This window comes from Vulpes vulpes, chromosome 8 (genome assembly GCF_048418805.1).
Source record: "Vulpes vulpes isolate BD-2025 chromosome 8, VulVul3, whole genome shotgun sequence".
Classification (NCBI taxonomy): Eukaryota; Metazoa; Chordata; class Mammalia; order Carnivora; family Canidae; genus Vulpes; species Vulpes vulpes.
The window spans coordinates 90,742,462-90,760,938 of NC_132787.1; the positions used below are offsets into that span (position 1 = coordinate 90,742,462).

The 18,477-nt window shown below is 51.9% G+C and overlaps 1 protein-coding gene across 9 annotated transcripts in view; it reads right to left on the reverse strand.

Annotated features, from left to right (window-relative positions):
• Positions 1-18,477, reverse strand: part of CAD (carbamoyl-phosphate synthetase 2, aspartate transcarbamylase, and dihydroorotase) — a 22,819-nt gene continuing 4,342 nt past the window's right edge. For 3 of the 9 annotated variants that reach the window (XM_072767440.1, XM_072767441.1, XM_025983924.2), the window contains exons 6-45: positions 18,296-18,467; positions 17,907-18,092; positions 17,612-17,724; positions 17,156-17,301; positions 16,755-16,886; positions 16,427-16,660; positions 16,076-16,297; positions 15,683-15,871; positions 15,310-15,434; positions 15,006-15,136; positions 11,937-12,049; positions 11,055-11,299; positions 10,611-10,857; positions 10,117-10,215; positions 9,713-9,937; positions 9,453-9,635; positions 9,027-9,245; positions 8,574-8,741; positions 7,796-7,978; positions 7,555-7,659; positions 6,886-7,125; positions 6,562-6,643; positions 6,111-6,277; positions 5,803-5,967; positions 5,492-5,623; positions 5,075-5,276; positions 4,523-4,713; positions 4,284-4,424; positions 3,989-4,090; positions 3,415-3,511; positions 3,118-3,168; positions 2,784-2,828; positions 2,510-2,679; positions 2,324-2,398; positions 1,604-1,816; positions 1,305-1,430; positions 949-1,104; positions 763-864; positions 466-560; positions 1-365 (exon numbers count right to left, since the gene is read on the reverse strand). In XM_072767440.1, coding sequence (XP_072623541.1) covers positions 263-365; positions 466-560; positions 763-864; positions 949-1,104; positions 1,305-1,430; positions 1,604-1,816; positions 2,324-2,398; positions 2,510-2,679; positions 2,784-2,828; positions 3,118-3,168; positions 3,415-3,511; positions 3,989-4,090; positions 4,284-4,424; positions 4,523-4,713; positions 5,075-5,276; positions 5,492-5,623; positions 5,803-5,967; positions 6,111-6,277; positions 6,562-6,643; positions 6,886-7,125; positions 7,555-7,659; positions 7,796-7,978; positions 8,574-8,741; positions 9,027-9,245; positions 9,453-9,635; positions 9,713-9,937; positions 10,117-10,215; positions 10,611-10,857; positions 11,055-11,299; positions 11,937-12,049; positions 15,006-15,136; positions 15,310-15,434; positions 15,683-15,871; positions 16,076-16,297; positions 16,427-16,660; positions 16,755-16,886; positions 17,156-17,301; positions 17,612-17,724; positions 17,907-18,092; positions 18,296-18,467 — 6,092 coding nt within the window. In that variant the 3' untranslated portion in view covers positions 1-262. Of the gene's footprint in view, positions 366-465; positions 561-762; positions 865-948; positions 1,105-1,304; positions 1,431-1,603; positions 1,817-2,323; positions 2,399-2,509; positions 2,680-2,783; positions 2,829-3,117; positions 3,169-3,414; positions 3,512-3,704; positions 3,873-3,933; positions 4,091-4,283; positions 4,425-4,522; positions 4,714-5,074; positions 5,277-5,491; positions 5,624-5,802; positions 5,968-6,110; positions 6,278-6,561; positions 6,644-6,885; positions 7,126-7,554; positions 7,660-7,795; positions 7,979-8,573; positions 8,742-9,026; positions 9,246-9,452; positions 9,636-9,712; positions 9,938-10,116; positions 10,216-10,610; positions 10,858-11,054; positions 11,300-11,936; positions 12,050-15,005; positions 15,137-15,309; positions 15,435-15,682; positions 15,872-16,075; positions 16,298-16,426; positions 16,661-16,754; positions 16,887-17,155; positions 17,302-17,611; positions 17,725-17,906; positions 18,093-18,295; positions 18,468-18,477 lie in introns of those variants that run through there. The other 6 variants (XM_072767443.1, XM_072767442.1, XM_025983925.2 and 3 more) reach the window with 4 other exon arrangements.

An 18,477-nucleotide genomic window follows, 5' to 3' on the forward strand; every position in this document is an offset into this window, starting at 1 on the left:
TTACAAGCAGCTTAGCTGTTTATTTAGTCAGTAGAAAAATGACTTTACAGGTTTGCGGTACATTAAGGGAGACGGGGCCCCACCCCCATGCTAGAACACTCCAGTCCAGTCCAGTGCCTGACACGTGGTCTGCAGATGTGCATATGGGCACATGAGCTATCTGGACGCGCCAGAGCATCTCCTAAGTGTGCTGCCCCCGTGGGGGGCACCGATTTCATGCCCAGCAGCTGGGCCTGACAAGAAGAATCTGAGGAGTCAAGCCCTAGAAGCGGCCCAGCACAGTGGCTAACAGAGCCATGCGAATGTACATGCCATTCTCGGCCTGGCGGAAGTAGGCTGCTCGGGGGTCTGAGTCCACCTCCACACTGCAAAAGAAGGACAATGGTTAGCACACAGCCCACAAGATGGACTGTCTTAGACCAGGTGCCCACCCCCAGTGTAGCCTCAATTCTAAAGTCATGTCACCTGATCTCATTGACTCGAGGCATTGGGTGCATCACCACCATCTTCTTCTTGGCCCGTGTCATGATGTGGGGAGTGAGGATGAACTGGCCAAAGCACTGTGAGGCAGACAGGGGCCCTGTCAGTGTCTCAGGGCTGGGGTGGCTGTGTCACCATAAGCCTGGATTCCTCCAGGATCCCTTCCACAGCCACACATGGTTATCACAACCAAGAGGCCTGATCAAGCTCCCAGCCGTCCCATCCACTAATTTAGATGCCTCGAAGCTCCAGCCCCGGCCTCCCCCCAACCGCGGCACTCACAGCTTCATACTCCTGGCTAGACTCAAAGCGTTCCTTCTGGATTCGAGTCATGTAGAGCACATCAGTGTCGGGCAGGGCTTCCTCGATGCTCTCAAATTCCTCCTGGAGGGTGAGGCAGAACCAGAGTGAATGCAGTGCCAGGCTCTCACTGCCCAAACCATGTCCCTCATGGCCTCCTGGGCTCACCTGCTTGGTGCCACGGGCCGCCACAAAGGCCCGCACATTGGATGGCATGCGCAGGCTGGGAGGGGCCACATAACGCAGGCTGACACGGTACTGGGTGAGCAGGCAGGCCAGAGAATGCACTGTGCGTCCATGCTTCAGGTCCCCCACCATTGTGATCTAGGGGAGGAAGCCAATCACCAAGAGGGCCCTCAGATCAAGCACCTGCCCTCCCGCTTCAAAGCTTTCAGTCTCAGGACCAGGAATATAGGCCCCCTTGCTGCATGCAGCATTCTTTGGAGCAGAGAAAGTACTTCCCAGCTGCCTCACTCTCCAGACCTACCCCTGGCAGGCCTCTAACCCTGCCCCACTACCCTCACCGTCATGCCATTGACAGTCCCAAGCTCCTCCCGGATGGTGAAGATGTCCAGCAGGGCCTGGGTGGGATGCTCTCCAACCCCATCCCCAGCATTGATCACTGGCCTCCGGCAGTGCTTGGCTGCCAGCTGTAAACATGAGAACAAGAAAGGAGAACCTTGTCTTCTGCATCTCAATGGCCCCCGCTCCTTGCCCAAGCCCCACTCTTCCTGGGTCCCCTTCCCTGTCTGGCCCAGAGACTTGCAGTCATGTCCCTAGATCCATCCTCATGAACCCTGTTCCAGTGTGTAGCTGGCCTCACCTCCACTGCTCCAGGCTGGGGATGCCGAAGCACGACGACGTCGGCATAGCAGCTCATGGTCTGCACTGAGTCAGCCAGGGATTCACCCTTCTGGACCGAAGATGTGGCTTCTGAGAAGCTGAGCACAGCGCCCCCCAGCCGGGCCATGGCTGCAGCAAAGGAGCTGCTGGTGCGCGTGCTCACCTCGTAGAACATGGAGGCCATTACCTTCCCCTGGCGGGAGGGCAAGACTCAAAGTGAACATGGGTGTGTTCATCCTGGGGAAAGCACAGGCTGGTGCTTGCTTCCCCCACTTACACAGGAGGGAATCCCTCCCTTCAAACCTCCTCGTGACCTGTCCTAGCCTTGACATTTCCATCAGTGTCACGCTGAGCTAAAGGCTCCACCTCCAAATAAACCACTACTAGGTATTTGAATGAGATACTCTCATTTTCTGGGGATGAAGGAAACACCCCAGTTCTATCCCGTGAATACATATGCATAGACCAAATGACCAGATCAGGCTGATACACTGGCTCTCAGGGCCTTGTAAGTCAGCTAAATACTCAGAGGGCAGACATGGGGGCTAAGGGGTGCCTAGGGTAACAGAACCTTCCAGAGTAGAGAAAGCTAAGTAACACATTGTAGAGCATTTAGATTTACATGAAGGGATCTACTGCAGAAGAGGGAGATCCCTGCTGACAGGATCCTGGACCCATAACCCACAGCCCTGACCCTGACCTTGAGTATGTCGAGGCTTCGCTCCTTCTGTACCATCATACGCAGCGTGTGTGCCACATTGAACAGGTGAGACATCTAAGAAAGATCCTCAAAATCAGCTGGAAAGGCAGTGGCCCTCAGAGGTCCTACACCAACTTTTCAGATTCTCAAAGCTCTGGGTGGCCCCATCCTCCCTCCCCCAGGCACCTGATCCTTGGTGAATTGCTGGACAGACAGGATATGTTGACCCACTAATGAGTGCAGCAGGGGTGAGGTCTGGGGGTGCAGCAGGCCAGGGGTCCCCAGGTTCTGGGGTGACGCCTGTCTAGGTACTGGTGGTGGAGGGTAGCAGGTGCCATCAAGAGTTCCCATCAGCTCTGCAGTGAGGGACGGGGCAGAAGAGGTGGGTCAGAGGGTTCCTCCTACACAGGCCAGATGAGACAGGTCCCCAAGGTGAACGTGTGTTTCAGGGGAGTCTCACCTGGCTCAGCTGCCTTCCGAGACGACTTTTCCTTTGGCTCCTCAGCTACAAACGGAAACAGGAAAGATGTAAGTCTGTAACTAAGGTCTGTGAAGAGCCCCCATTTCCCCACACTCTGGATCACAGCGTCTGTGTTAAACCAACTCACACAACAGTAGCTATAGCAGGTTAGGGGAAAACAAGAAGGACCAGCAGCCCCGGGGACACACAAGTGATTTCCCATGGGGGCTGCTCTGTGTGGGCAATGGTGCCCTCCCAGGGCCCCCCCAGGTGGCCGGGGGATCCTAGGCAAGGGGAACGGCCAGGCTCACACCAACCAACAACCTGGATTTACCCCACGTTCTGCTGCCCCGTGGGATCCCAGCTCCCGGGCGGAGGAACACAGCTGCCCACAACAAGAAAGGGCCGTAAGAAGAAGCTGTGGGGTGCCTACCTCACTCTGGGCAGACTGCTTTAGGCAAAGGAGGGTACAGAGGATCAGACTAGGATGAGGGGATGGCAGGAAGAACACAGTAAGTGAACAAAAGTGACCCCAGTCTATCAAGGACACTGCGGGGGAAGAGGAGCCTGTCTCTACACGTCTCTAAGTCCAAGTGGCCCCATCCTCCACATCATAGGATCTCTGTCTTACCTGGCAGACCTGGATCAGAGGCTCGGTGAATTCGGGGTGGCAGGTGGAAGCGGCCATCAGGAAGCCCTGGAACTGCCCGACGGGGCCTCTCAGGTGTCTGGAGAGAGAGGCCTAGTGTTTTGATATGTACTGACCCAACTCTCAAGTTCAATCCCTTAAGAAATGCCAAACTGCTCACTGTCCGTGGTGAGGATGGACTGGATCCCATTCTCCATAACATCCCCTCAGGCCCATCCTTCTGCTACGCTGCCCTTGATGGAGGGAGACAACCTAACCTTTCAGAGGTGTGTGCTAGCCCCATGACAGGCCTCTAGATGAATCCATCCCTGGTTGGGTACCTGTGTTTCAATCCCTGGTTGGCTTAATGGGTTACCTGTTTCCCCTGGGTAGGTAACTTCCTAAATTGAGAGCTTATTCTATGTTTTGCAACAAAGAGGTAGGTGGTGGAAATTTTAAGTGTCAAGCGCAGAGCCTTCCACCCCCTAAATCACCAATGAAAACATCTGTGCTGCTAGCCAGGTACCTGGCTGCATCCCCCAACACACCCACCCTGATCCCGGAGCACTGTGGATACCGTGGTGATCTCACTGGCGGCAGGGGCTGGGGGTGCCAGCTGGGGAACAGTTCCCTGAGGCCACTTGCGGACATCCTGTCCATAGCCCGGGGGCACCAGGACCTGCAGGCAGAGGGCAGGGGCATGAGAATGAGCAGGGGGCAAAGAGCTAGCCTGAGGCCTCACAGGAGTGCAAACCATCAAAGAGGTAAAGCGTCTCAAGGGACCCTTGCTTACCCACAGAGAAGTGCTGGGGCAGCAGGACAATGGCACACAGGAAATTATGACTGGGATGGGGCTTGGGCCACACACATACCTGCCCATCGATATAGGCCACCTCTCCTCGGAGGACCACACGGCGGACGGTGCCCTTCACCTTCTGCCCTTCAAAGGGTGTCCAGTGCGCCTTGGAGAAGGGCATGTGGCCAGGGATGGTCCATTCGTGCTCCAGATCCACCTGCCCAGAGTGACGGGATACATGAGGGTAGGGTCACACCACGGGACAGCTACAGGCTGCAGAGCTGCCCACCCCACCCCAGGCCCACTTGCCCACACCTCCACATAGGTGTCCTCCTGCGGGGGCAGGTGGAAGATCCGGCGGGGATTGTGGTGCAGCCGCTGCAGCAGGTCATCCAGACTCAGCCGGCCCTCACTGACTGCCGTCAGCAGCAGTGGCAGCATGGTTTCCAGCCCTGGGAAGCCAGGGGGAGGCCGGGGCCCACACTTCTCCTCCAAGGTGTGAGGGGCTGGGAGCGAAGAGAACAGTACCCTCAGGCCCAATCATCTCCACGTCTGGGAAGTCACACAGGCCACTGGGACTGGGACTGCACTGACTTACTGGCCCCGATGCTAACCTCTTCTGCTTATAAGGAAAACAGGTAAACCAGGACAGCTGCCATCTTTTGGGGACCATACCTTTTACCTGCCTTCTCTCATTTATAATTTTACTCATTTGCTTGTCAGTTCCTTCAGGGAGTACTTACCGCGCACCCATCACAGCCCAAGTGCTATGCTACACAGATCAAGTCCCAGCCCCCAGAGTCCAGAGGCCCTGAGCTGGAGGATGAGCCCTGCTGGGCAGAGAGGTACACTACGGGGCCCTCTCACCATGGTCTGAGGCGAAGCAGTCGATGACAGCCATGTTCTCCCATAGGGCCTCCACGTCCTGGCGGGACCCAAGCTCGGGCCGGACCTCCCCCTTCCCTGGCCCCAAGCGTTCCAGGTCATCGCAGCTCAGAAATAGATGGTGGGGTGCCACCTCACAAGTCACTGGCAGCCCCCGTGCCTTTGCAGCTTTAATCAGCAGGATCTGGGGGGAAAGTGGGGAGATCTGAGGAGGCCTCCCTCATGCCCTACCCTACAGAGCCCCTGCATCTGACACCCCCTCTAGGAAAGTTATGGGGCAGACATGTTTGAGGGGGCTAGTTCCATGCTCCCCAACCCCTGGTCCCCAAAAGGAGTTGCCTGACCTCTTGGTATTACTGGGAAAGCAGAAGGGGCACCGGACCTCTGAAGTACTCTCACCTCCTCCTTCCGAGCCACGTGACATATGTGTACTGATCTCTGGGTCAGTTGGGCCACCATGAGGATGGCAGCGACATTCTGCCTCTCTGCGTGGGCCACGATGGGGAGGTGGGATGGCCATGTCTCAAAGTGCTGGGGACAGAAAGAATTTGTCAGGGAGCATGCAGAACCTTTAATTATCTAAGGTCATCAGAGCCCAGCCCAGAGCCCTCACAGAGCTCTTGACACTTCACTGATGTTAGCCTCTGATGTGCGCTCCTCAAGCTAAGAGGCAAAGTTTGGTTGCCCCCTCCCACCGGCCCACTCCCTACCTCCATCCACTGGGCCACATTGTCCAACCGAAGCTCAGAGAAGGTCTCGTTGAGGTAGAGCTTTAACCCAGCAGCAGACCCAGCCACAGCACCCAGGGTCCCTGCATTTTCTGACGAGGCTCCGAGAAATAAGGTAAAGTCACAGCGGGCACCAGCTTCTGCCAGCTGAAGGGGATACATATGAGATAAGGCCCATTGACATCCATGCCAGGGCCCCCAGACTTCTGGGAGGGGCAGAGGGAGGAAGGGTCTGAGAGGCAGGTAGGGACACATCTGGGTCACCATGAAGCAGGAGTGCCAGCGCTCACCTTCTGGGCCAGGGCCAGGGCTGGTGCATCAATGATGGGGGGCCGGGTGTTTGGCATGGCGCATACCATAGTAATGCCCCCAGCCAGGGCAGCAGCCGTGCCTGAGGCAAAGTCCTCCTTGTGTGTGCCTCCTGGTTCCCGAAGGTGCACATGGATGTCAATTAATCCTGGAAGAACATGGATATGGCAAGATTAGAGGACAGTTCAGAGACACAAAGGACACCAAAGACTTGAACTGGGGTGGCAGGAAAATCAGCAGCTGAAATGAGTGGAGAGGTGGTGATCTTTCTCAGTCAAGGGTATGGCAGATGGTGGGAGAAAAGAGCTCAAAAAGAAAGATTCTGGCCCTCAGGCTCTATGCCGTCCAGGCAGGGTGTGGACCCCACAGCCAGGATCTGTGCCAACTGCTACCAGAGTGCAAAAGCCAGGTTCTCCCAAAATATACACTTACCAGGTAGTCGCACGAGCTTTTGGGAGGTCATACAGTCAACGTGCACCTTCAAAGGAGGGGCTGGCCCAATCTGGCCTAGTGCCTGCAAATGAAAACCACAGCTCTGATTTAAGGGCATCCTGGGAGTCGTAGGTAGTGACTGGGTTTTCCCATAAACCAGGCTCTACTTCTCTCCATCCACCTTCCCTCTCTCTGCAGCCAAATGCCTGCTTATTACCATAACTACTTCATCCTGAGATTTCCTAGCCCCATGACACACTCACTTCTCCCACCTGCCCCACTAACACTGGCTGTTGCCCTCCCAAGCACCCAGGCCCCAGTCACCTCCACAAACAGTTTGGTGCACTTGATATCAATGATGAGGGGCACGGAGAAGTCAGCAGCCAGGCGCCGGGTACGGTAGCCCTTGGTGACGAAGGAAGAAAGACGCCGGCCCCCAGCCCCACGCATCGATAGGTTTATCACTAGTTCAAAGTGATTCTCAGCCAGCTGCTCCAAGATGCTTCGCTGTGGTGGGCACTCACCATCCACTGCCTCCTCAAAGTGCCAGTCCACAGCTGTTACCTATGCCCCAGAGACATGGTCAAGGGCTAACCTGAGCCTGGCAGGAATCATAAAGGACAGCCTAAAGGGATCACAGGTGGCCCAGGAACCCATGAGGAGGAGACTGAGGATCCACGGGGTGGGGACCAGGGCTGGCTCTCTCTGCTCCCAGCAAAGTATATTTCCTGACAGGAAAGACATCTACTCAATGGTTACCAAAGGGCTCTGTGCAGTATGAGCCTGCACTTGTATGTATAGAAATACTCCCCTGGAAAGAAACACATCAGGATGTTAACAGTGGTAAAGAAACCATAAGACACTTTTTCCCTTGCTTCTCTATACATTCCATTTGCCCTACATGGAACACACAGGACTTGTACAACAATAAAAGCTGGGAAACAGAGATAATTCTCTGGTACAACGCGGGGTAGGCTGCAGGAACCCCTGTACCTTGACGCCGTGCTCCGTATAGAAGTCAGCAGTGCCCAGACTGGCGTAAAGGCTGTAGCCAAGGCTCTCCAGCAGCCGCACGGTTGGGAGCAGCTCACTTTTGTTCTGAACCAAGCAGAAGGAGGATGAGGTTGTGTGTCTCCTGACTTCCCCTTCAAGGACAGCCACGGCTCAGAGAGCCAAGGCCACCTGCCCCCACCTCTCTGGGCAGCACCCATTCCCCCCCTCCCAGAGTCAGTACCTTATAGCTGCCAATGGTCAGCAAGATGTTCTTCTTGGGGATCTTAAAGCCAGTGCTTAGCATGGCCTTGAGGTATGCCTCGCAGCGGCTCTCCCCAAAGCCAGCCACTTCCCCGGTACTGGTCATTTCCACACCCAACACCACATCAGCACCCGCCAGACGGGAAAACGAGAACTGAGGGACCTGAGGGAGCAGGACGAGAGAGGCCATGGCAGGAGGGGACCACCTCTCCTTGCCCCTTCCCTTTGGTCTTATCCAAATGGCAAGATTAGCCTTCTCTGCAGCTGCTGTGCCTGTGCACTACATTGGTCAGTCTCCTGTTTATTACCACTCGGTTTCCACTCACCTATTCCTTTCCACAAGGCCTATTCGTAGGCCTTGGAACACTTCCTCAACAAGCTCTGTAAATCAAATGTCCTGACTGTCCTTCAGGACTCAATTCAGGTACCACCTCTCCTCCTAGGCCTTCCCAGGTCACCCCTTTTGGAAGGGGCATCTCTTGTTTGTAAACTCCTTCAGCATTTTATTCTCGTCTCTACCATGTAGATTTATCACAGACTGATACAGAAGCAGTTTTTGGACCCAATTTCCCTTGCCTCCCATTACTAGAGCGTGAGCTCCTCAGGGACAAATACCATATCATCGCCTTTACGGATGGCCCGGTGATGCAGTGCCCACAAGAGTTGCTTGGTTTGTGCTTGTGCTATGTATGAGTGAACCCTCACCTACTGTCTCCCTTGGCTTCTATAGCTAACCTCCAGGTTTTAGTTCTCCATACCTTCACCCCCACGACTCCGGAGCCAGTCATGAGCCCCACAGGTTCCACTTCTTCCCCCATGATGACCCGGGTGGCCAGTGCTACTAGGTCCACACCAAGTGTCTTGGAGACGAAAGGGAAGGAGCGAGAGACACGCACGTTGCATTCGATGACTTTCAGTTGGTCATCCTGGGGCAGAGAGGGAGTGGTCAGTCCTTGCACAGGCTGGGCTTGCTGACATTACTCCTCTGACCTACCGCTCTGGGGGTCAGCAATCGGGAACAGGGGTCAGGGTGACAGACTGTCACAAACCCCGACAACACTGTGGGCTCTATCTAGCAAGGCCCCCTTTCCTGCCACTTTCAGACCTACTCCAATGAAGGCAGGAGATGGGCTGCTTACTGGCAGCGTGGCTCCACAGAATAAGGAGGTGCTAAGATCCTTTAGTCCCCTCCTTTAGCCCCCTCTTTCTACCTTGGCAATGAGCTGAAGATTGAAGGGTCCTGTGACCTGCAGCTCCTGGCCCACAGCATGCACGATGGCTTTAATCCGCTCCAGGGTTTTGGCAGTGATGTCTTGAGGTGGGGTCACCAGTGTGGCATCACCTGAATGTACACCTGCATTCTCCACATGCTCAGAGATGGCAATGGCTGCCACCACACCATCACGGGCCACAGCATCCACGTCAATCTCCTAGTGGGGATGTAAGGGCAATGTGCTCCAGAGCAGGGGCCAATTTCTTCTTCCACTTGCCCCAGGGAGCTCCCTTCCTTTAAGAGCCTTGGTACAAGCCATCCTTCCCAGTCCGCTGTGCCCATAAAGTGCTGTAGGGCTAGAGGGGGGGAGTCTCCACCCAGGCTGGAGAGCCTGTCCTCAGAGACTTCTTGTCTGCAGCCCTACCTTGGCCTCCTGGATGAACTTAGAGATGACCACAGGGTGCTCCTTAGAGACGGCTGCCGCACTGCTCAGGAAACGCTCCAGGTCCCCATCGGTGTAGGCCACATTCATAGCAGCGCCGCTTAGCACATAGGAGGGGCGCACAACGCAGGGGTACCCCACTGTCTGGCAGAACTGGCGAGCAGACTAAGGGTGCAGCTGGGTTGGTTACACTCACCCATGACTTAATCCAGCTTCCAGCCTCCCACCTGGCCCCAGCCCACCTCTAGGTCACTGAGCTCCCTCCACTGAGGCTGGCTGATACCAATGGTATCTAGGAGCCGGGAGAATTTGAAACGGTTCTCAGCTGAGTCGATGGCTTCCGGAGAAGTGCCCAGCACCCGGCACTGCTGCCGATGCAAAGCCATGGCCATGTTGTTGGGCAGCTGCCCACCCATGGACAGGATCACGCCTTCAGGGTTCTCTAGCTCATAGATGTCCATCACCACCTTAGTTCAAGAGGAAAATAGAGTGAAGGACCAAGTGGTCAGGGATCCAAGCATTCCTGCTCACTGCTCCTCACCCTCTACTTCCCCTCAAACCCAAGCTGCAAAGAATCTTAGGTCAGCCAGCCACTCCCACTTGACCCTGGCCACCCAGGCTAATGAGCAGTCTTCATCCCTCTCACCTCAAAAGAGATCTCATCAAAGTAGAGTCGGTCACACATGTCATAATCAGTGCTGACTGTCTCTGGGTTGTAGTTCACCATGATGGTCTTATATCCCATCTGTGATAGAGAGGGAAACAAGACTTAGCGAGGAGGAGGTGGGAGGAAGAACATGGAGAAACAGGCAAAACCCGTACTTCAAAGAGCACCTCAGCTTTTTCTGAAATGGCTGTAAGGGACACCTGCCTTGGGAGGGAAGTAGGATCAGCATTGTAGGTATTAGAGAAGTAGGTACAAAGTGCTGGAGAAAAGATACATGCCCTGTGAGGGACACAAGACGGCCTAAGGGGAGGACTCCCTCACTCCTACCTCACCACCACACTCCTCCCAAAGCCTTAAGATAGATGTAAGTGTAGGAATTAATAGAAAGCACCAGGATTAAATGGGAGTGGAAGGCAATTGCTGGAACTGAATGGAACAGTAAAGAAAACAGTATGAAAGACTAGCTCTTGGACCTTTCGGAGCTGCCGGATGCAGCCCACAGCACACCAGTCAAACTCAACGCTGGAGCCTATACGGTAGACGCCAGAGCCAAGGACCAGGACATGAGGCGTTCGAAAGGTGAGGTCGTGCGTGGTTCCCCAGTACGTCAGGTACAAATAATTTGTCTGGGCTGGCCACTCAGCTGCAACTGTGTCAATCTGTTTCACTGCCGGGCAGATCCCCAGTTCCTGACGCAGCTTGCGAACAGCCAGCTCTGTGCTAAAGAAGAAGAAGGGTCAAAACTATACGCCCTGGGAGTAGGCTACAGACTGAGATCCCAGGACAGGGATCTGAGAGGAAAATATTTCAGGGATGAAGGTCAGAAGCCTCCAAAGCTTCTAAGGGCCCCTTACTAGTATAAAGATTCTCTGTCCCACATCCTCAGCCCAAGGCCCGACCTCACCACCACCTCTGACCTCAGAACAGCAAGGGCAATCTGCTTGTCTGAGAAGCCAAGGCGCTTGGCTTGGTGCAGCAGGTCTGGGGGCAAAGGCTGTCCACGATGCTGTTCCAGCAGCTGGGCATGTGCTATAATCCGCTTCATCCGGTGCAGGAACCAGCGGTCGATGCGCGTGAGTTGGTACAGCCGCTCCACCGAATAGCCAGCCCACAGAGCAGCTGCCACCACAAAGATCCGCTTATCAGTTGGTGTCTCCAACTCCTAATGGGGAGGGCAGACAGATGGATACGGAAGGATTGTGGAGAGGGAGATGGCCAAATGTTAAGCAAAATATTCCCAATCTACTTTTAGTACCTCAAAAAGCCTGAGAGCAGGAATACCACTGTTTTAGAAAAGGAAGCTGTAGAAAAGGAGCCAGACCAAAAACTCTGTAATTGCAAAAGCCTATAGGCAAATCCTGGCTCTGCCTCTTTCTGGCTGTGTAGCTACTGTATTAGCAAGTTCCACAAATTCTCTAGGCCTGTTTCATTGTAGAAACAAGTTTAAGAATACGTCCTCTTGGGATGCCTGGGTGGCTCAGTGGTTAAGCGGCTGCCTTTGGCTCAGAGCGTGATCCTGGAGTCCCCGGATCGAGTCCCACCCACATGGGGCTCCCTGCATGGAGCCTGCTCCTCCCGCTGCCTGTGTCTCTGCCTCTCTCTCATGAATAAATAAATAAAATCTTAAAAAAAAAAAAATCCTCTTATAACGACAGAGGAGATAAACCACAAAATTCTCAACAAAGTGGAAATACAGCAAATGTCCAGTAATGACTACTGCTCTTAGAGGTACCAAGTCCATGGCCTAGGGAAAGAAGCACCCACTTCAGGGCTGCTGCCAGGGGAAAGGAGCCACTCACCATATCACTGACCGGTTTTACTGTGTGATCAAAGCCCACACAGTTCTCATCCACCATGCGAAGAGCCTTCTGGAAGGCCTCCTCAAAAGAACGCCCAATGCCCATGACTTCACCTAAAGAACAGGATATAAGGACTGAGGGCCTGGAGGCAGGAGGAGCTGCCCAGAAATTTCTATGATTTAGTCAGGTCTCTGGGAGGTTCTTGGGACAGGTCCCATAGTGGTGGTATGTATGGTGTTTCATTATTAAGGAATCTTAAATTGAAGTTCCTCTCCTTACCATTTTTGTAGTTTGTGTTTATTAGTAGCCACAGAATTAAAATGCCTAAAATGGACATAGAGATACTAGAACACGCTATAGTTTATCAGAGTGGCCTGACCCCTGATGGTTACCCAGTTAATTGCTTTATTCCTGTTGTGATGTGTGACCGTCTGGGATCTGTCTCATCCTTTCAAATTTCTCAACAGGCCTGATAATAAAAGATGATCCTACTACTCTTTGAATCCATCCAGAGATAGTCATGTTTACAATTCTCATTTTAGAGTATCTCTTCCTGGACTTTTTCCAAATGTATGTTTTTATACATGATTATAGTGTACGTATAGTTTCTATACTGCCTTTTCCTTCATCATAAGCTTGTTCCCACATTGCTCTGTGGGAGCAGTTTAATTCCTCTATGATTTACCATAACATAACTGCTTACTTATGGAAGAACACCTAGCTTTGAAGTGTTTATCCTTCTAAGCGAGGCTGTGATGTCTTTAGTCTTTGGATTACTTCCTTAGGATGAATTTTCACAAGTCCAGGGATAATGCATAGGAAGAATTTTCTGGCCCTTGATAAATATTACTTGCTTCACCGAAGTTTGTGTTTTATAATACACAGCAGTTTAACCACCTTCCAAGAAGTATAACTGTTTTGTTTTTTTTTTTAGTATAACTGTTTTAAATAATTTTTGTTCATAAAAATGTTACCTCATTTTACATAGATTTCTATTAACAAGAAGGAACTCCTCTGTCTCTACAACCTTCTGGGTCTGCCTACTGATTTTATCTTCTATAAAGTTTTGTGATGTCCTCTGACAATTTAAATTTACCCTAGGGTCTTCAAGTATTTCTTACCAATTATATTTTTCTATTTACGATCCTAATTCTTTAAAAGAACTTTTTTTTTTTTTTAAGATTTTATTTACTTGACATAGAGAGAGAAAGCACACACACAAGCAGGGGAAGCAATAAATGGAGGGAGAGGGAAAAGCAGGCCCTTCACTGAGCAGGGAGTCCAATGTAGGGCTCAATCCCAGGACCCGGGGGATCATGACCTGAGCCGAAGGCAGATGATTTACCAATTGAGCCACCCAGGCACCCCTTTAAAAGAACCTTAAAACATTAAAATGCTAATAGTGTTAGGGAAGCAGATAATTGATTTTCTTCAATTCCTTTGTAACATGGTCATATTATAAAAGTGTATATTATAAAAGGGCAAAAGAGAAACCCAACATATTCATATATGCCCACCTGGGAAGATTCTGAAATCATATATATACCCAAATTAATCCCTGTGTGACAATGATTATAAATAACTACTCTTTTTTGGTTTGGTTCAACTACTTTGCTAATTTCCCAATGGTTCACGTATCTCGCTTGTTTAATAAAAGTTACAAAAAGTTATCAAAGATCACATTTAAAGAACAACTGAAAAGATGTAAAACATTTAAATGTCTCATCTGGGAATCAATCTTTGTCACATTTTCAGTCTACTTCTTTTTACCAACAATTTAATTATGGCTTCATTCCCATGTTTATTATAATTTTCATGTAACAGAAATTCATCTCCAGAAGGAACAACTTGGCAGTCTTGTAAGATTTCTAAAAATTCCAAAATAATATCTGAGCTTACTTAGACTTGCTTGTTTAAAGGCTACTATTGCTCTTGGGTCACTTGAGTGGCTTAGCTGGTTATGTGTCTGGCTTTAGCTCAGGTCATGAACCCAGGGTCCTGGGAGGGAGCCCTGCTTCAAGCTCCCTGCTCAGCAGGGAGTCTGCTTCTCCCTCTTCCTCTGCTCCTCCTTCCTGCTTGTGTTCTCTTTCCCTCTAATAAATAAAATCTTAAAAAAAAAAAAAGTCACTATTTCTCTTAATGGAAATTCAGAACACAATGAAATGCTCTTTCTTCTCCCTAGCTGGAGGCACTGTGGTATGTGAAATGCTTTGGCTGAAATGTTTTAGAACAGTCTAGGGTGTCTTAAAGGGGCACTGTAGGGAAGCACATTAACTTAATTCCAGCACAATTCAACCACTACTTGGATGTTGACCGTTACACTCATTCATGGTTCACTACTAAATTTCCTTGTTTTTATGAACAAGGTCTCAGATGTCCTGCTCTGATCTTAAATGTTGTATTGAAAAAAAAAAAATATTGGTGACCGTGGCAGAAAGTGCCTGGTGGAAATGGGCTGATACTGGCTACCACTGCGCTGACTTGGATGGCGAAGTGTTCACAGAACAGTAGGCCTCACTTCCCCGAAGCATCAGTATTTAAATTCGCACAGAGAACAAACTGTCACTGGCATTAACAGTCTAGTGATGAAGCTGTGGGTAGAGTTTCACGAACCCGGTCTCGCCGACGACAGGCAACAAAGTGTGACACAGGTGTGCTTAGCTAGCGACTAGATCTAGTTTTCTGTTCTTGGCTGTACCCTCTACTCAGCCATGTCACTTCCCTTCTGTGGGCACTTCAGCCTACTCATTTGTAAGGTGGGAGAGCTGAGCTAGTCTGATGGCTATCACCCCATCCCAGAGATTCTGACACGCCCACCATCTGGGAGTGGAGGTGGTATGTGTATTCTGGCACAGATTACTAGATGCCTTTGATTCTCACTCTTGATGGGGACTATAGAGTCTGAAATGTCCCTGTGAGTTCTGAGAAACCATGTTCCCAAGCTGCTGGTAATGTAGGACCTAAAAAGCTATGCCAGGAAGCTAACTCTGTGACATTCTAAATTCTTAGGACTGCTGGAATCCCAGAGGGTGATCTGGGGAAGGGTCTCTTGGGGCGCGTCTCTCTCACCAACGCTCTTCATGCAGCTCCCGATCTTTGTGCTGACACGAAGGAACTTGCTGAGGTCCCAGCGAGGAATCTTCACCACACAGTAATCCAGGCTGGGTTCAAAGGCTGCTGTTCCCCCTGTCACGGAGTTCCTGGGAGTCATCATGTGGAGGTGCCAGGACAGAGTGGGGGATGTAAAGAGTGAGCTTCCAGATAGCTTCCTCCATCTCCACACATCCAGACCAATGTCCTTTTCATAATCCCTGTCCCAAGAATGTTTTTTTCAGCTCCCCTCACCCCTCTGATCTTTCCCTCACTTTCGTACCTGAGCTCAGGCAGAGGGATGCCCAGAGCTAGTTTGGCTGCCACATAGGCCAGTGGATAACCTGTGGCCTTACTGGCCAGGGCGGAGCTGCGGGAGAGCCTGGCATTCACTTCAATAATGTAATACTGCGAAGAGAGAGAGAGAATCACCCGATAACTGACCCAGAGGGCCCAACTAAGAGAGGCATCAGAAGGGCCACAAATCAAAGCCCTTTCCAAAGGGAAGGATAGCAAGTACACCACCCCTATCCCAGTCCAACCCCTAGCACAGACAATCCTGACTTCTACTCCAAGGTCTCTAAGATCAAAAGGCCCCAAAATTATGGATAGGGGTCCAAAAGCTAGAATATCAGCTCCAGGACCTAGAGTCTCACCTGCTCGGATTCGGGGTTCAATGCATACTGCACGTTGCACTCGCCAACAATTCCAAGGTGCTGCGTCACCTTGATGGCTGTCTGCCGCAGGAGCTGGTATTCCCTGTCATTCAGCGTCTGGCTTGGAGCCACCACTATGGACTCACCAGTATGGATGCCCAATGGGTCCAAATTCTCCATGTTACACACCTGTGAAAAGGAAGGTCCCATGGAGATCATTGCCAAAGGGAGTCAAGAGAGGCAGGAGGCTGCATCCCAGGATCCTGTTGCTTCTGGGGCTACACCCACCCTGGATCTAAGGGACATGTAGCCCCCAAAGATCTCAGCCTTGGGCTCTACTCTTACTAGAGTTCATAAGCCTGATATTACTCCCACCTGACCTCCATCACTCACCGTGACACAGTTGCCATAGGCATCTCTCACCACCTCATATTCAATCTCCTTCCATCCCTTCAGGGACTTGTCTACCAGCACCTGGCTGGTATGGGCAAAAGCGGGAGCCACAAGAGCAGAGAGCTCGTCCCTGTTAGAGGCAAAGCCAGAGCCCAGGCCACCCAGGGCAAAGGCTGCACGCACCAGCACCGGATACCCCAGCCGCTCAGCAGCTGCTTGGGCCTGTAAAGGGCAGAAGAGACAAACAGATCAGGCCTCGACTGCTTGCTACACAGAGGCTTTTTTTGCCCCGGAGAAAATAAGATACAAAGCAAATGACATCATTCTACCTTCCCCCAGCCACCCTCAAACCTGTTCAAGAGAACTGGCCGCCTCACTGGGGGCCACATGTTCTCCAATCTCTGCCATCCTGGAGGCAAAGGCACGCCGATCTTCAGTCAGTTCAATGGTTTCCACAGGTGTGCCCAGGACCCGGACCCCATACCGCGCTAATACTCCGGCCTTGGTCAGCTCCACACCACAGTTCAGAGCTGTTTGGCCCCCAAAAGTCAGTAATATGCCATCTGGGCGCTCATTGCGGATCACCTGAGGGAGGAGAGAAACAATAAGCATTAGGACCATGGGGGCCCCCAGAGGTGGATCAGGATCCCCCCTGCCCACACGGGTCCCCTCCTCATACCTGGGTTACATAGTGAGGTGTTATGGGAAGGAAATAGACTTTGTCAGCCAGCCCCTGGGAAGTCTGCACTGTGGCAATGTTGGGGTTGATCAGCAATGTCTGGATGTTTTCCTCCTTTAGGGCCTTAATTGCCTAAGGAAACAAAAATGGTGTTATCAGCCTCGCCTGCAGAAGCATGACTATCAACAGTCTTGGACCACCAGCGTGTCTCTTCTCTCCCTCCCTGTGCTCTCAGACCCTAATAACCAACTCCTATTCCTCAGCACCTCACTTTTCCACACATTTCCCAGATTTCCTGGTTCGTTCCCTTCCTACAACGAATGTCATGCCTCAGCCCTCTCCTCCAGACTATCTATTCCTGAGAGTCAAGAGCCAGCGGGGCAGGGACGGACATGCTTTACCTGAGAGCCTGAGTAGTCAAACTCTCCAGCTTGGCCAATGGAGAGGCCCCCAGAGCCTAAGATCAGAACCTTTCGTGGTGGTGGAAGCCCAGAGCCGGGGGTGGGAATTCCAGGCGGACAGAGACGCTCAATGAGCCGCTCACGAACTGTGGAGCCAAAGAAAGTCATAGAACATTAGAACTGAATGAAACCTGGGAGATCATCTACATTAACTCTCTCACTTTACAGAAGGATCCAAAACAAGTCATGCCTCTAATGAGTGGCAGAACTCCTGACTCTGGAGCTCCTTTCAACAGGAACAGCATAAATTAATCATCTTGGCTCAGTTGTTTTCCCAGTCCATTCCCTTAACTTCCCAGACGCATCTCAGTTTCCTGAGGCATGTCCATCTTATGCCCATCCCAGAGCCAACCCTGTTCTTAGTTCTATACAAACCAGTCCTGCTCAGGTGCTTACCTGTCCAGCTCCCAGGGTTCCCAGCTGTGGCTTCTTTCACAGTTTCCAGAAAGATATCAAAAAGAAGCTCCATATCTGAAGGACCAGCTTGGTGCTCTGGGTGAAACTGGACACTGTTGAAGAGATGGGATCTCAAAACAGGCCATCATCTCTGGCTTGGCATTGGCAGTCTTGAGAGTAGGTAGCAGGACAGAAGGCTGGGACCCACTGCTCAGCTTTATTTTTTGATTTTCAAGACCCCGGGACTTCTAAGTCCTATAGATTCAGTCACCCTGTCAGAATCACCCAGACTCACCTGAAGAATGGCAGGGTATCATGTACAATGCCTTCATTGGAACGATCATTGGCGTTGGTAAAGAGTGGAAGCCATCCTGCTGGCAATGAGTCTGTTTCCACAGCAAATCCATGGTTCTGGGATGTCAGAAAGCAGCGCCCAGAGCCTACCAGCAAGCATGGCTGATTATGTCCTCGGTTTCCGTATCTGGAGATGGAAGCACACTGAGTCACGGGCCCCTTTCACACCCCCCGTCCCACCCTTCACCACTGTACCAAACCCAGCTTCTGTTGACCCTCAACCAGCCCCTGCTCCTGTTCCAACGCTAATGCATACCAAGTCGATTCCCATCCCCAAGACTCCCCACCGCTCAGGTCAGTAGTGAGGGCCCTTTCTCTCCCAAGTCCCACCTCATCTTGTATGTCTTGGCCCCAATGGCTAAGGCCAACAGCTGGTGTCCCAGACAGATCCCGAAGACAGGTCGGGGATTAGGCTCAGATATGACACGGCTCAGTGTGGATACCACACTGGGATAGGAGGCAGGGTCACCAGGGCCATTACTCAGGAAGACACCCTCATACTCTGGAGTGGG